Here is a 15,062-nt window from a genome sequence, read left to right as displayed (position 1 = left end):
AAGACTAGATGAATAACTCCGGTGAATAATGTACTTTGAGACTAGCAGGTAGCAGCAGGCAGACCAATACAATTCACAGCAGGCAGACCAATACAATTCACAACCCAAACTGTTAGAAAACGTACATGTATTTGCTCCAACAGTATTAAATAACTCAATTATTCAATTTACAAAGAACGCCAAAAACACATGCAAAAGCTTATTGGCATGTAAACAATAAAACAAGGTTAAAAAAAAAAAAACAGCACTATTTTAAAATTAGAATTTAAAAAACATCTTCAAATGTATTTTCACTTGGTTTCAGATACATTGACTTTATGGTTATCATTAATTCTCTATTCACATTTTCTTTTGTAGGTAAATTCATACAACAAAAGCCATTGCATACATCAATATTACATTTACACAGTAGGCTAAAAAGGGACCAAGTTCCTAATTTGCTGCACAGGACTGAAGCTGACACTGAAAAGAGAGAAGTACTCAAAGAACTATGGTGTAGGGGGAGAAATATGAAATCAGAGCTTCTAAACTAAAATTTAAAAAAACATTTAAAAAAAGCTAAACATAGCATTGAATAAAACATGCACCACTTAAAAAAGAAAAACAGAAATCTTATCAGCTTCAAAAACTCCCTTGACTGTGGAAATTCAAGAAGCAGTTGTGATTACGAGAGATGCAGAGAAACACGCAACACTTGAGGCATCGTACTCGAGACATTCGCTCACAGCCTCCGAAGCGGCACCTGCCACCTTCTCCCTCCCCAAGCTGCTCCGGCCAGTGGCCCAAACCATCGTACCGCGTGGCCACGTCAGGGAGAGGACTATCCTGTAACAGGCCAGGATCTGGGGCTGTGCCCGGGGAGTGTAATTTCTGAGGAGGGGGGTGCGGAGGGGCTGCATCCTGGGTGTCTGAGCCACTGGAGAGGATCAAGGCCTTGGAGACCTCTAGCCTGAATGCCATGAGGTTCAGAGGCTCAGGCAGAGGAACATGATCCTGCCTGTACTGCATCCATGAGTTTACCAGAGCCAGATCTGTAAGGTACCACAGAACGGCCTGTGGCCAGCTAGATGGTGCTGAGGCTGAGAGTGGGGAATGGTAGAGATTCAGTAAGTCTCTATTGAGGCTGGCTGCCTTTTGGGCCTTCTCGAAGCTGTCGATGAGAGATGCCATGTTCTGCTGGGCCTTCCCTACAGTAGAGAGGATGAAGCCGAGATGGTACCTGTGTAGCATCAGCCGCCCGTCAGAGCTAACAAACTCATCACCCATCTGTCCTTTGGCTCCTCCTACCTTGCCCGCACCGTGCACCCCAGACCCAAGGAGGTGCTCCAACATGGCAGGGGTAGAGAGCTCCTGCTTGCAGAGATACACCATCCCATCTCTGGGCACCATTTTCTCAACTGTGGCCTCTTTGTTGGAGAGATCCAGACTAAGGTTGAAATCTATGATCAGACCGTCAGATCTAACTAAGACAGTGCTGTGCAAGGAGGGCCGCTTGTTGTTGACCGCTCTACACGTCAAAGGGAGAGGGTATTGATCGACTCCATGGTCACCCTCTCTTCTCAGCATCAGGTATCCGGCCCGAACGTGGTCCATTAACGGTCTAACCCTCCAAAGGGGGTCAGTTTTAAAACTAAAACAGTCCTGGCTGGATGGTATGTCCCCACACCTCTGCCAAATGCTGTGAGGGACTGTGGATGTCTGGGTTGTGGATTCGGCAGACACAGACTTGGAGCTAAGAGCTTGTATTTGACTGTGGCCGCGTGTAAGTGTGTGGCCGCTGCCATCCAGTTCACCTCTAGTTGTGCCAACTGTAGGGTTAGCTGGGGTGTGTAAAGCTCTGAGTGGGTTGCGTGTAGGGTCTCCCTCCTTAGGCCTGTCTGGATTACCACTGTGTCCAGCTTCCTGGGTGTCCATGGGATCCCCTGCTGGCACTGGAGATGCCAGTTGCAGTTTGCAGGAGAGTTGGGAAAAGCGGGAGGCAGACATGGTGTCAGCAACCAGAGGCACCCTGGTGAAGTCCTGCCAGTACAGCTTGAGACTGGGGAACTAGGAGAGGAGAAAGGGAGAACGATATTGAAGACAATGTTAGTTTATGCAGCATTAGAAAGTATGCGCATAAGAATGACTGTAGACATTCAAAAGTGCAGAGATTAGCATGAGTTTGACCCACTAGGCCTAACTACTTTGTTCTTTACATGTCCCATTCAATGTAGTAAGGATGACGATGCAATAAAACTAGACGCCATAGGAATAAGATTCAGGTTATACGCCAATACTTTCATTTACATACCTTCAATGTTCCCATGGCAATGTGGATTCCGACAAACTGGGCCACCTCTTTTGCTGTCACTGGGTTCGATAGATGGGACACTTTATTTGTGCACCCGGCAATCTCAGCCCAAGCGTCCCAACCAAAATACTTGGAGAAGTAATCAATTGGTTTCCCGTAGCCAGTCCCTGTCTGGGACCCTCCGATAGATCCTGAACGAGCCTGGCTTTCTGTGGTTGGCAAGCTGAGAGATGACAACAATTTACATCAAAACTGACAACATGACATGTCCTTAAGGATACATACAGTACATGACAAAGTAGAAACATTAAAATTAAATTGTACAGTGTATTCATGATGAGTAAAAGGCAAATTACAATACTTACTTGTATGGTATATAATTTGAATGCAGCGAGGCATGGCTTTGGCTGTCATGGTAACATGCCATAACTACAGCCTCAGGGTCAGGCTGCGGGTCAGAACATTCAACAACCTCCGACTCCACTTCGTCAGAATTCTGAAGTAGGAAATCAACAAGCTCCTCAGTGTCTTGCTGCTCAAAGTCCAGCTCACCTGGAAAAAAGAAACAGCACTTAGATAGATACATCCATCTTCACTATTGCTTATGAAAATATACATTGCTACAACACATGACTCATGTTGAGATATTACCTTCTCCATACTCATTAATCTCAGATCCAAACTTTGCTGCTCTCCTGTTCACCTCATACTCCTCTACTGCAGGGTTGGTAGTGGATAGAGTCTCCACTGGATGGTTGAGTCTGGCCTCTCCAGGCTCCACCAGCGCTGGTACCCCCTGCTCACTTTGAGATGGCTCCTCCAGAAGCTCCCTCTCCTCCTTCACTGGGTAGAATATGCACTGCCTGGTACTGCTGTGCTCTACATTCAATTGGGATTGACCTTGACTAACCTGGGGATCATTCAAAACCAGGTTGTTTTCCTGCTTCACCAGATACATCCTGACCCCCCTCTGCTCCACTGTGTGTCTGGCATGAGAGTTGTGTGGCACAGGAACCAAATCAGAGTTGTTCTCCTCCACCTTGACCTCCTGACCTCTCAAGTCTGCCATGAGCACCACTCCATTCTCCCCCACTGCTGCCTCTCTCTGCCTTGAGGTGAGGAACCTCTCCAGTATGATGCCTGGGGATTGGCCAGTGTCTCTGTCGTCCTGGTCCCCTGCTACTCCCTTCATCACCATCCCATCTTCGGTCTTCAACACCTCCACTACACTGGTGGTGACTGACTCTAGCTCAAACACTACCTGGTCCTCAGGGTCCTCCTCAAGCGGTGAGATGAAGGATCCAGATGGACATGGAGCTGTTAGCATGTTTTGCTCAGAGATAGATCTGATCTCGGTCTGTAAACTGATGGGAGATGACTGACCAGGATGGAGAGTAGTGACATCTGCTTCATCCTTGATTTCAGTATCATTATTGAGTGAATACAGCTGGTAGACTACCTGACATTCATCAATTTCTTTCTCTGGTTCCATTTCTCTCATGCCCTCTCCTCCTAGACCCTTCCTTGTGGCTGAACCCCTCCTCCCACGTCCAACTCCTCTTCTCCTCCCTCTGGTGTAATTCTTTCTTCCCACTCCCCTCTTTTCCACTTCTCTTCTCTGCACCATAATCTCCTCCTCTTCTTGCTTGATCTCCAGCGGGTCAGAGGGGCAGGATTCGGTCTGTACATTTTGTGTTGTTACAGTTCTATTCACATTTCCAATCGGAGCTTTTGCAGGTAGTGCATGAGTGCGGTTGTTTTCATGAAGGCTGGATCCCTCATTTGGTGAACTGTCTTCATGAGGTGAGCTCTGGTGTTCCCCCTCATTTTGGTCCCCATCCCCAACAGTGACCAAATCCACCTCAAGTAGTAACTCCTTTTTAATTTCATCCTCAATAGGCCCTAGGTGCTCAAATCCAGAAACAGTAGGTATGAGAGCATCAGCAGTTTCATTCATATTGCCCTGACTCTCTGACTTAGTGTCCTCCGTTTGGTGACAACTGTGAAGGGGGGCTATGGGAGTGAGGTGAGGAGGCGAAAGACTCTCGAACAGAAGGGGTTCGACCTTGTCAGATTTGGCCACATAAGGGAATTGAACTTGTGGAGGGGTGCAAGATTGATTTGAATTTGGGGCCATATGAGAAAATGATTCCATCCCCTCTGCAGTTAAATCCATGTTCTTCTCCCTTCCCTTCTGTCCACCTTCAACAAGTGCAGCAGCCAGAGGCAGAGAGGGGGAAGGGTTTAGGGCTGGGAAAGAGACTCGCTCCCCTCTTTCTCCCAACCCTATCTCTCTCATCTCCACCTCCATATCCCAGTCAGATGCTACCTGCATTCCAAACGTGTTTTGACGCAATGAATTTTCAATGACCTCTTCAGTCACATTTAGTGGAGGCTGGCCTAGATCTGACCTAGAAACGCCCTCAAAGATGTTGCCGTTAGTGTAGGTGAGACCAGGGCTCTCCACTGCATGCAGGGCTGCCTTGTGCTCCTGGAGGGACGAGACGTCAGAGAATCTCTCTCCACAGTCCTTACATTCAAGGGCTCGCCGGGAATGAGAGCCACTGATGATCCCCTCTGTCTCCACTTTTTGGGCCTTACGTTTCCTGCTGGTCTTTGGCTTGGTCGGAGATGTGTCAGAAGAATGAGACGTAATCTTTAAAGGAGCCAACACAGAGAGTGCTGTGTGGTTCTTTTTGGGTCTCCCTACTTTTCTCCCCCCTCCAGCAGCTAGCTTTTTTAGTTGTTTGCTTTTTGGCCCTTTCTTCTTATGGATGGGATGGGTGTCTTGGTGGAGATCTGTTTGACCTTGGGGGGCTTTTGAGGCATCTAATTTGTAAACTTTCAATTGGGGCTGTTTGTGACCCTTCAGTAGGAGTAGGGACTGTTGCTTTATTTCAGGGTCGGGCATATCTTCTGATATTGGGCTTGTTTCCACATTAGGTTTCTTTTTCTTTCTCCCCGTTTTTGACAGCTTTTGCCCCTTTGTTTTCTTAGACTGGTCCTCCTGCTGTATCTTCTCCTGCTTTTTCTTTTTTGGCTTGGGTGGAGTGATCACCTCTTGCTCGCTAATCGGTTCAGCTCTAATCTGCTCAAAAGTCTCACTAATTACATAGTTTTGCTTTTTTACTTTCTTCTTCCTCGGCTTCACTTGCTGAACCTGCTCGTCTACCTGCAAGACTTGCTGCACATGTGGGTCACACAATATAGTTGGGGATTTGATTTTTGACTTGGAAATATAGTTTTTCTTCTTTACCTTTTTTTCTTTACCAACCTTTAAGAACAATTTCTTTTCAGGTAGAGTTGTGAGAGACATTTGGTTCATATCCTGAAGCAGCTTAGATGGTTGTGGAAGCTTCTTCTGGTTTTTAAGCTTTTCTTTCTCTTTAGGACCAAACTTCACAACAAGATGAGCTTTCGTTGCTCTTGGTCGTTTGGCAGGCTCCCCTTTCAACTCAACCGTCTGCGGTTGCATATTTCCTTGCATTATAGAGTTCTTCGGCTGCTTCCTCTTCCTCACTTTTACAAATTCTTGTACTGACATCAAATGCACAGGCAGTTGTGAACTCTGTGGCGCCTTCTTTGTCTCTGGCGGCGGAGGGAATATTTCTGACGTCTGAGTGCGAGGCATCTCTCTGCTGTTTAGTGCGTCGTTAGAAGCAGACTTATCTATCAGTGTCTGCAACTGCTCTTGTGCCGTCTGTTTCTTTCCTTCATAAGGCTTTTCCAAAATGTGCTGCTGCTCATTCTCTGTGTTTTCTAGAAGAGGTTTCTCAACTGATCTTCGCTGTCCTATTCCTGTCTGTTGTGTCTGTCCAATACTGGAATAGATCTGATCCAACTGTAATGTTTCCATCTGTGTGGCTGTTTCTCCTACCTGGGTTGTTTGTCCAGGAGGAGTTTGTGCAAACTTAACTGTTGGTACCAATGAGGAAGTGGAGAGTTCTTCCTGCTGATCAGTTTTAAATGGCGTCAGCTTTAACTCAACTGTTGGTATGAGCGACGGGACAGAGATATTTCCCTCCTGAACCCTTTGATTCTGTCCAGAAGTTCGTTCAAATAGAAATGTTGGTAGCGAGGAAGCAGACATAAGTCCTTGTTGATCGGTTTGAGTCTGTTCCAATTCCAGAGTTGGTATCAGTGAAGGAGTGACTTCGAACACAACCGTTTGACTTTGTTCAGTTGTTTTCCCGAGCTCAACTGTTTCACTGTGACAGAACAACTGTTCCACTGATACAGTCTGAATCATAGTGTTCTCTTCTTCAACTGTCTGACCAGTCTGTCCAAGTAACTGCTGAGGAATCATCTCTCCTTCATGTGTTTGTGTTAATCCAGCATGCTCAGCGTATGTAACTTCCTGTGTGTGTGAAAGTAATGGGGTCTCCATTTGTCCATCTGATATTACAGGTTCCAATGTAATAATTGGTTCCAGCGATTCACATTGTGGCTTTGCCTGTTCCAGTCCCATTGACTTAGTCTCTCCACCCCCAATCTTTTTCAGCTCTATAAACTGTGGTTGAGTAAAACGGAATTGCAAATGCTCTCGCTTTCCCTGTAGCCGCTGTAGCTCCAAAGGTTGACCGTGTGGCGGCACCTGTCCCAGTATCACCACCTGGTTCACTTTGCGCACGTTCCCCAAAGACTCTATTAGTTTCCGGATTTGTTCAGTGTCTATGTTGTCCACCTGCTGGAAGGGCCCAAGGGGTTCCATGTGGAGAAAGGTTGGCTGGCCCATAGGAACCTGGGTTATGATAGGCTGACCTGGCTTCACCTGTTGGCCAGCTAGTGTGGTGCTGCTGCTGCTGGATGCTGTAACACACAGGTTGTGCTTGTGTTTCATGTGATGCAGCCGTGTCTTGGCAGTCTTGAAGGTTGCCTTGCACACAGAGCAGGAACATTTTACCACTGCAGTGCCTAGATACAAAGAATAAAGATGAAAGTTTACATCTTGGTGTAAAAGGTTTGGTTCTGCATAGAATCACTAGCTTAATCACTGTATAGTGTATATCACTAGCTTAATCACTGTATAGTGTATATCACTAGCTTTATCACTGTATAGTGTATATCACTAGCATTTCACTGTATAGTGTATATCACTAGCTTTATCACTGTATAGTGTATATCACTAGCATTTCACTGCACATCCCAGTATAGCACAGTAGTTGTATAACATGACAATAAACATGTTTTTCAGTACTCACCACTATTCTTCTTTAGCTGTGCCTTGGTCGGTGGTGTGATCCCTCCAACTTCTCCTTTCATTCCTTCCGGCGAATGCGCTAGTGCGTGTTTCTGGAGGGCCTTGGACATGCTAAACCTCTTGCCACACTCCTTACACGCATAGGGCCTCTCCCCTGTGTGCGTGCGGCGGTGATACTTCAGTAAGGTGAGTGTCTTGCAGGGTTTTCCACAGTCTGAGCAGGTGTATCCGTACAGGCCGAAGTGAAGCTTCTTATGGAGGGTGAGCTCAGAGGAACGGCTGAAGGCCTCACCACAGATGGGGCACTTGAAGGGCGTCTTTTCCGTGTGTGCACGCTGATGAAGCATGAGGTCACTGGAGTTAGTGAATTGGCGGTCACAGACGTAGCAGGCAAATAGGGCATCCCCCAGCATGCATTGCTCGTACTCTGCCGGGTGACTCTGCTTGAGGTGGCGCTCTTTGCTCTTGTGGTCGCTGAAGATGATGTGACACTCCAGGCACTGCAGAGAGATCTGGGAAGCTGGGGGAGGGAGAAGGGATTAGAGGACAGAACACTTGTATCCCAGCTTCAAATCTATATTAACACACAAAAGAGGTTACTATAAGAGCAAAAAAAATGAATGAACTGTAGTAATAGCTTACAACTGCTTATGAAATAACTACAAATAAATAGCCTAAAAACACTACAGGGGACATTATGAGATGTCTGCAATACTAAAGCCTTGAAAGATAAATACAAAAATGTATTACATGGTAACCAATCACGACAGACTACCAGAGATGAAGTTCAATACTCACATGTGAGAGGCGTCACCATTTTTGGTGGCCTAGACATGTCCATCTTGAGTGGCTCCATTCTGTTCTTCTTGGGGGGAATATTTTTTCTGTCACCAGCGGCCACGTCATTCACATGGGTCTCCTTCTGTGCACCCTCAGGTTGGCCCAGTTCCGACTCTTCAGGAGCAGCAGACTCTAGAGGAACAGCGGATAGTTCAAGAATTATCTCCGTAGAAGCAGTGGGGTCTGAGACACACTCCAAAGCCTCTTCTGTGACAGGTAGCAGTTCACTCATTGGTTGTTCTTCAGTTGCCACTGGTTGTAACCCTGTCTCCATTGGTTGTTCCTCAGTTTCCATGTATTGTTCACCTGTAAGTATTGGTTGTTCCTCAACTTCTACTGTTTGTTCAACTGTCTCCACTGGCTGTGTCAAGCGCTCCATGGCCGACTTGGTTCCTGCCACGACTGGAGGTTCAACCATGTCTGTAAAACGAATTCCCTGCAGAAGACTGACAAGTTCAACAACACACACACACACAACGTAAATCTGCATTAAGGTAAAACACAATGGTGTGGAAAACAGTGAAGCACACACTGCACACTAAAACACTGGCCAAAAGAGACGTTCAAATGTATTTATATATTTATTTTTTTATGAAATAAAAAATACAAGACACCAAAACATTGTGTGCATGTAAAGCAACCGACTCTTTATTCTAAGAGAGTATACGCCCTTAAAGAGCCACCCCAAGCTAAGCCTATTGGGTCTGATTCCATGGGAATCATTACATGCTGCTGCCTTTATCGACAGCTGGCAGGCAAATGAAGACACTATATTTGTATGACAAAGATGCTCTCAAAGAGGGGTGGGTAATAGGCTACAAGGATGGTATTTTACATTGCGCTAGAACGGAAAACCAACACCAACAAGCCTACAACCAGGGTACTTTACTGCTGCGCAAATGACGGGCCGACTAAACAAGCCAAATAATGATGAGGAACGTTTTTGCTCACTAACTGGTGTCCATCCATCATCTTTAATTGTTCGGATGTCTTGCTGCTAGGCTACTGGACAGCTCAGAAACGGCATTGATGAAAGGCATACAAATGGCCTATATTGCGTGGATTTAAAACATTTGCAACGCTCAGCACTACACACAAGCGGCCTTTGTATCACCGTATGACTGCCTATATGATCAAACCACTACGTGTAAATCTATAACGTTACCTATGTTGGTTTCTTTAGCCCAGACATCTCCGCGTCGTTTCTCGTTTCGCAAAAAGCCAACACAAACGAGCTGCAGAGATCATGGCGTCATACACCAACCAGGTTGCAGAATGGGACTTGTAGTTTTTCCTGAGATGCATTCATTCACTGCTTAGCCTTAAAGGCGCTGCATGGTAAATCTGCTGTTTGAGTTGGCCGTGCAACATTTACTGTGATATGGCCTCTGTATAAATTAGGGCATTCATGCCTCGCAGAGGTGTTGGCAAGGAAGTGAGTTTGTGTTTATACAGGACCTCCCGCCCTCACCTACCGTCAACCAATCATGTCAATGCGGAGCTATACCGAGCCCTCCATATTATTACATCATTTGAGAGTCGTACCACGATGCGGTAAAGAGCTCAATTTGGCCTCTGCGTGCCTCCAGAGGCCCCACGATTGCGTCACATCATCCATACCGCATCGTTATCTTTTTTGTCTCTTTTCTTTTTTTCGTAACAACAAATCAATACAGAAAGTACATGGGGAACACAAGTATATATGAATAATATACAATGGACAATTGGGCTAGGGGGTACAACATCACATTACACAAGGACCTTAAGGGACATACATACACTTATAATTCTAACAGCTTTTTTGTTAGTAGAGTATTTAATTGTCTTAAAATATAGTTCAATTTATTTTTGTAAGGTAATAAAATGTGGTGTTTTGTTTGTAAATTTACATTTGTGAATATGAAATTTGGCCAAAAGAATAATGAAATTAATTACATAAAATTGTTTCTACTTATTTCTATTGTAGGTAAAGAATCCAAGCAGTACATTTCTCCACAATAGTGTAAAATCTTCATAAATGTGTTCAATTATAAATCTACTGATGTCTTGCCACAGTTTCCTTACATGAATACAATGCCAAAAAAGATGCAACACCGTTTCTGGGTGGTCATTACAAAAGGAGCAATTTGAGTTGATGTTTTCCTTAAACTTCTTCATATAGTGTTTGGCAGGATAATATTTATGAACAATTTTAAAGTAAATTTTGTTTACAAGTAGGTATGTGTGTGGCAACATCCAAACTTTTCCCCAACAGATATTATCAATAAATCCGTTCCAATAAGGCATGACATAAGGTTCGTATCGCTCTGTTGTTGAATGGACCAAAAGAGAAACAGATATTTCCTACTGATGAGTCAACAGGGTTAATGGAAGGTAGGCTCTGAGGGTCAGGTCTTGACACGTTCCTGAATAACAGAGCAACCCCTGAGGGAATGGCATCTAAAACAATTGCAAAATCTTTAGGCGTTACAGGGATCTTGTAAATTGATAAGAATTCCTGATAACTAAGTAAAAAACCCTCTGCATTTACAAGTAGGCTCACCAATAGGATATTATCGGAACCAATATTCTAAAAACAAATAAGTATTTTTATACAATATATCCCGATTATTCCATATATAATACCTGTGTGGAGAAAAATTATGCTTATAAATGAAGGACCATGACAAGAAAACATGCTGATGAAAAGTTTCACTTGAACTTTGTCAATATTATAATTTCAAACCAACATGAACTTAAGGCCACCAAAAGTAGAGAAGACATGATGAGGAATACAATTCCACATAGAAGTGGGTCTTCTTAGGAATTGTTTTATCCAATTGATCTTAAAAGTATTATTTAAGGTAGTAAAGTCCAGAAAATTCAGCCCGCCATACTCATAAGTGTTCATTACACCTGTTTTCCTAATGTGATGGGTACGGTTTCTCCACAGAAAGTTGAAAAGCATCTGGTCTATCTCCTTGCTGATTTTACTGTCAAGATTTGAGAGCGCCATATGTTAGCCTAGAGATACCTTCAGCCTTGGTTATTAGGACTCTTCCTTTTAAAGATAAGTCCCTCTGTAGCCATTGATTTAGCTTATTCTGGGTGTTTTTAATAAGAGGGTTAACATTTAATAAGCCTCTAGACTTCTGATCCTTGGTAATGGTTATGCCTAAATATGTAAGTTCTTCTTTCACTGGAATACCATTATATGAAGGTGTCACACAATCTTTGACAGCCATGAGTTCACATTTATTAATGTTAAGATATAGACCAGATGCTTTGGAAAAGGATTGTATCACATTGATCAATATGGGAATTTGGTTAGCGTCTTTCAGAAAAAGTGAGGTATCGTCAGCCAGCTGGCTTATAATAATTTCTTTACAAGCTATGGGAATACCTTGTACAGGACTATTATTTAAAGAATTTGTAAGAAGTTGGGTGATTAATAAAAACAGATACGGAGAGATAGGACAACCTTGCCTAATTCCTCTCTTTAACTCAAATCTAGGTGAGGTGCCATGTTTCAGTTTGATAGAGCTGTTACCATTTGTATAGTCTTAATAGCCTTACAGAAAAAAAAACTAAGCCAAATTTCTCAAAGGAGTGGAAGAGGAACTGATGCTCTGCTGTGTCAAATGCTTTATAAAAATCTAAAAATAATATGAAGCTATCCTCGGTTATTAGGTCTGAGGAGTCAAGTATGTCTAATACTAGTCTGATATTGTTAGAAATATGTCTGTTCCTCATATAGCCAGACTGTGTTTCATCAATGATTGCATCCAGGACTTCTTTAATTAAGGCTAATATCTTATAGTCATTATTAAGAAGACAAATTGGACGCCAGTTATCAATGAGCACCACTTATTTTTTAGGCTTAGGTATCAGTGTTATTAACCCCTGAGTCATTGTAGGAAGAATAACATTGTTTTTAATACTGTCTTAAAAGACATTAAGTAGGAAGTTGTTCAGAAAATAATTTGTAAAATTCTCATGTACAGTTGATGTCGGAAGTTTACATAAACTTAGGTTGGAGTCATTAAAACTTGTTTTTCAACCACTCCACACATTTCTTGTTAACAAACTATAGTTTTGGCAAGAACATCTACTTTGTGCATGACACAAGTAATTTTTCCAACAATTGTTTACAGACAGATTATTTCACTTATAATTCACTGTGTCACAATTCCAGTGGGTCAGAAGTTTACATACACTAAGTTGACTGTGCCTTTAAACAGCTTGGAAAATTCCAGAAAATGATGTCATGGCTTTAGAAGCTTCTGATAGGCTAATTACCATCATTTGAGTTAGTTGTAGCTGTGATAGGCTAATTGACATAATTTGAGTCAGTTGGAGGTGTACCTGTGGATATATTTCAAGGCCTACCTTCAAACTCAGTGCCTCTTTGCTTGACATCATGGGAAAATCAAAAGAAATCAACCAAGACCTCAGAAAATAAATTGTAGACCTCCACAAGTCTGATTCATCCTTGGGAGCAATTTCCAAATGCCTGAAGGTACCACATTCATCTGTACAAACAATAGTACGCAAGTATAAACACCATGGACCCACGCAGCTGTCATACCGCTCAGGAAGGAGAAGCGTTCTGTCTCCTAGACACAAATCAGTCCCAGAACAACAGCAAAGGACCTTGTGAAGATGCGGGAGGAAACAGGTACAAAAGTATTTATATCCACAGTAAAAACAAGTCCTACATCGACATAACCTGAAAGGCCGCTCAGCAAGGAAGAAGCCACTGCACCAAAACCGCCTGTCACACCCTGGCCTCTGTTATATTGATTTTCTTTATTAGTTTAGTTAGGTCAGGGTGTGACATGGGATGTTTGTGTGTTTTGTCTAGTTTAGGGTGTTTGTATTGTATAGGGGGTTTTGTTGAGTGTATGGGGTTGGGTTTAGTATAGTTGTCTAGGCAAGTCTATGGTTGCCTGAATGGTTCTCAATCAGAGACAGCTGTCATTCATTGTCTCTGATTGGGAGCCATATTTAAGGCAGCCATAGACAGTAGGCTTTCGTGGGTAATTGTCTATGTTGAACGTTAGTAGCTTGTGTGTGCACTTTCGTTTATTAGCTTCACGGTCGTTTATTGTTTTGTTAGTTTTGTAAGAGTGTTTCGTTTCGTGTTACGTCTTCGTCTAATAAAAGGAAGATGTATTTCTCTCACGCTGCGCCTTGGTCCACTCATTCACCACAAGACGACCGTGACAGAATTACCCACCATACCAGGACCAAGCAGCGTGATACAAGGCAGCAGCAGCGATCGCAGGACTATGGGAATTGGGAGGAAATATTAGACAGCGGAGGACCCTGGGCACAACCAGGGGAATATCGCCGCCCCAAGGCAGAGCTGGAGGCAGCGAAAGCAGAGAGGCGCCGGTATGAGGAGCTAGCACGGCAGAACGGCTGGCAACCCCAAACATTTCTTGGGGGGGGGGGGGGGGCTCTCTGGGAGTGTAGCTGGGTCAAGTAGGAGACTTGATCCAGCTCCCCGTGCTTCTCGTGAGGAGCCGAAGAAAGAACCAGAGACAGTCGGGCTGATATTGGAGGTGAGCAATGGGAATGAAGCTGAGACTGTGGATGAATTAATGGGGAAATTGGAGGAGAGAGAGAAGAGGGATTTGCTGTTGTGGAGCATAAAGCACCGCATCCGCTTGAAGGAGCGTGTGCGGGATTTGATGTCACCGGGAACGGCTCTCCATACTCGTCCTGAGGTGCGTGCTAGCCGTCTGGTTAAGACAGTGCCTACACCACGCACCAAGCCTCCTGTGCGTCTCCAGAGCCCTGTTCCTCCTCCACGCACTAGCCCTATGGTGCGTGTCTCCTGCCCATTACCACCAGTGCCTACACCACGCACCAAGTCTCCTGTGCGTCTCCAGAGTCCTGTGCATCCTGTTACTGCTCCCCGCACTAGCCCTGAGATGCGTGTCCCCAGCCCGGTACCACCAGTTCCGGCACCACGCACTAGGCCAAATGTGCGTCTCCAGAGCCCTGTACGCACTGTTCCTTCTCCCTGCACTCGCCCTGAGGTGCGTGCCCTCAGTCCGGTACCACCAGTTCGGGCACCACGCACCAGGCCTATAGTGCGCTTTGAGAGACCAGTGTGCCCTGTTCCTGCTCCCCGCACTAGCCCTGAGATGCGTGTCCCCAGCCCGGTACCACCAGTTCCGGCACCACGCACTAGGTCTAATGTGCGTCTCCAGGGTCCAGTATGCCCTGTTCATTCTCCCTGCACTAGCCTTGAGGTGCGTGTCTCCAGTCCGGTACCACCAGTTCCGGCACCACGCACCAGGCCTACAGTGCGCCTCAGCCGGCCAGAGTCTGCCGTCTGCCCAGCGGCGCCTGAACTGCCCGTCTGCCCAGCGGCGCCTGAACTGCCCGTCTGCCCAGCGGCGCCTGAACTGCCCGTCTGCCCAGCGGCACCTGAACTGCCCGTCTGCCCAGCGGCGCCTGAACTGCCCGTCTGCCCAACGGCGCCTGAACTGCCCGTCTGCCGAACGGCGCCTGAACTGCCCGTCTGCCCAAAGCCGTCTGAACTGTCCGTCTGCCAAGCGCCGCATGAACTGCCTGTCTGTACTGAGCCTTCAAAGCCGCCCGTCTGTACTGAGCTTTCAAAGCCGCCCGTCTGTACTGAGCCTGCAAAGCCGCCCGTCTGCCATGAGCCTTCAGAGCCGTCCGCCAGACAGGAGCCGCTAGAGCCGTCCGCCAGACAGGAGCCGCTAGAGCCGTCCGCCA

At 45.4% G+C, this 15,062-nt stretch overlaps 1 protein-coding gene across 1 annotated transcript; it reads right to left on the bottom strand.

The window, feature by feature from the left end:
• Positions 1 to 118: 118 nt before the first annotated feature.
• Positions 119 to 8,748, bottom strand: LOC120030925. Its single transcript, XM_038976430.1, has 7 exons — positions 8,637 to 8,748; positions 8,289 to 8,462; positions 7,492 to 8,010; positions 2,942 to 7,204; positions 2,656 to 2,842; positions 2,291 to 2,513; positions 119 to 2,046 (listed from the first exon to the last, which is right to left on the bottom strand). Exons 1-7 carry the CDS (start codon positions 8,746 to 8,748, stop codon positions 622 to 624), a joined length of 6,903 nt encoding a protein of 2,300 aa, XP_038832358.1. The 3' UTR covers positions 119 to 621.
• Between the last annotated feature and the right edge of the window lie 6,314 nt (positions 8,749 to 15,062).

Source organism: Salvelinus namaycush, chromosome 37, assembly GCF_016432855.1.
Source record: "Salvelinus namaycush isolate Seneca chromosome 37, SaNama_1.0, whole genome shotgun sequence".
In the NCBI taxonomy this organism is placed as follows: domain Eukaryota; kingdom Metazoa; phylum Chordata; class Actinopteri; order Salmoniformes; family Salmonidae; genus Salvelinus; species Salvelinus namaycush.
Note: the sequence above shows the minus strand (reverse complement) of the source record. Positions and strands in the feature narration are given on the sequence as shown.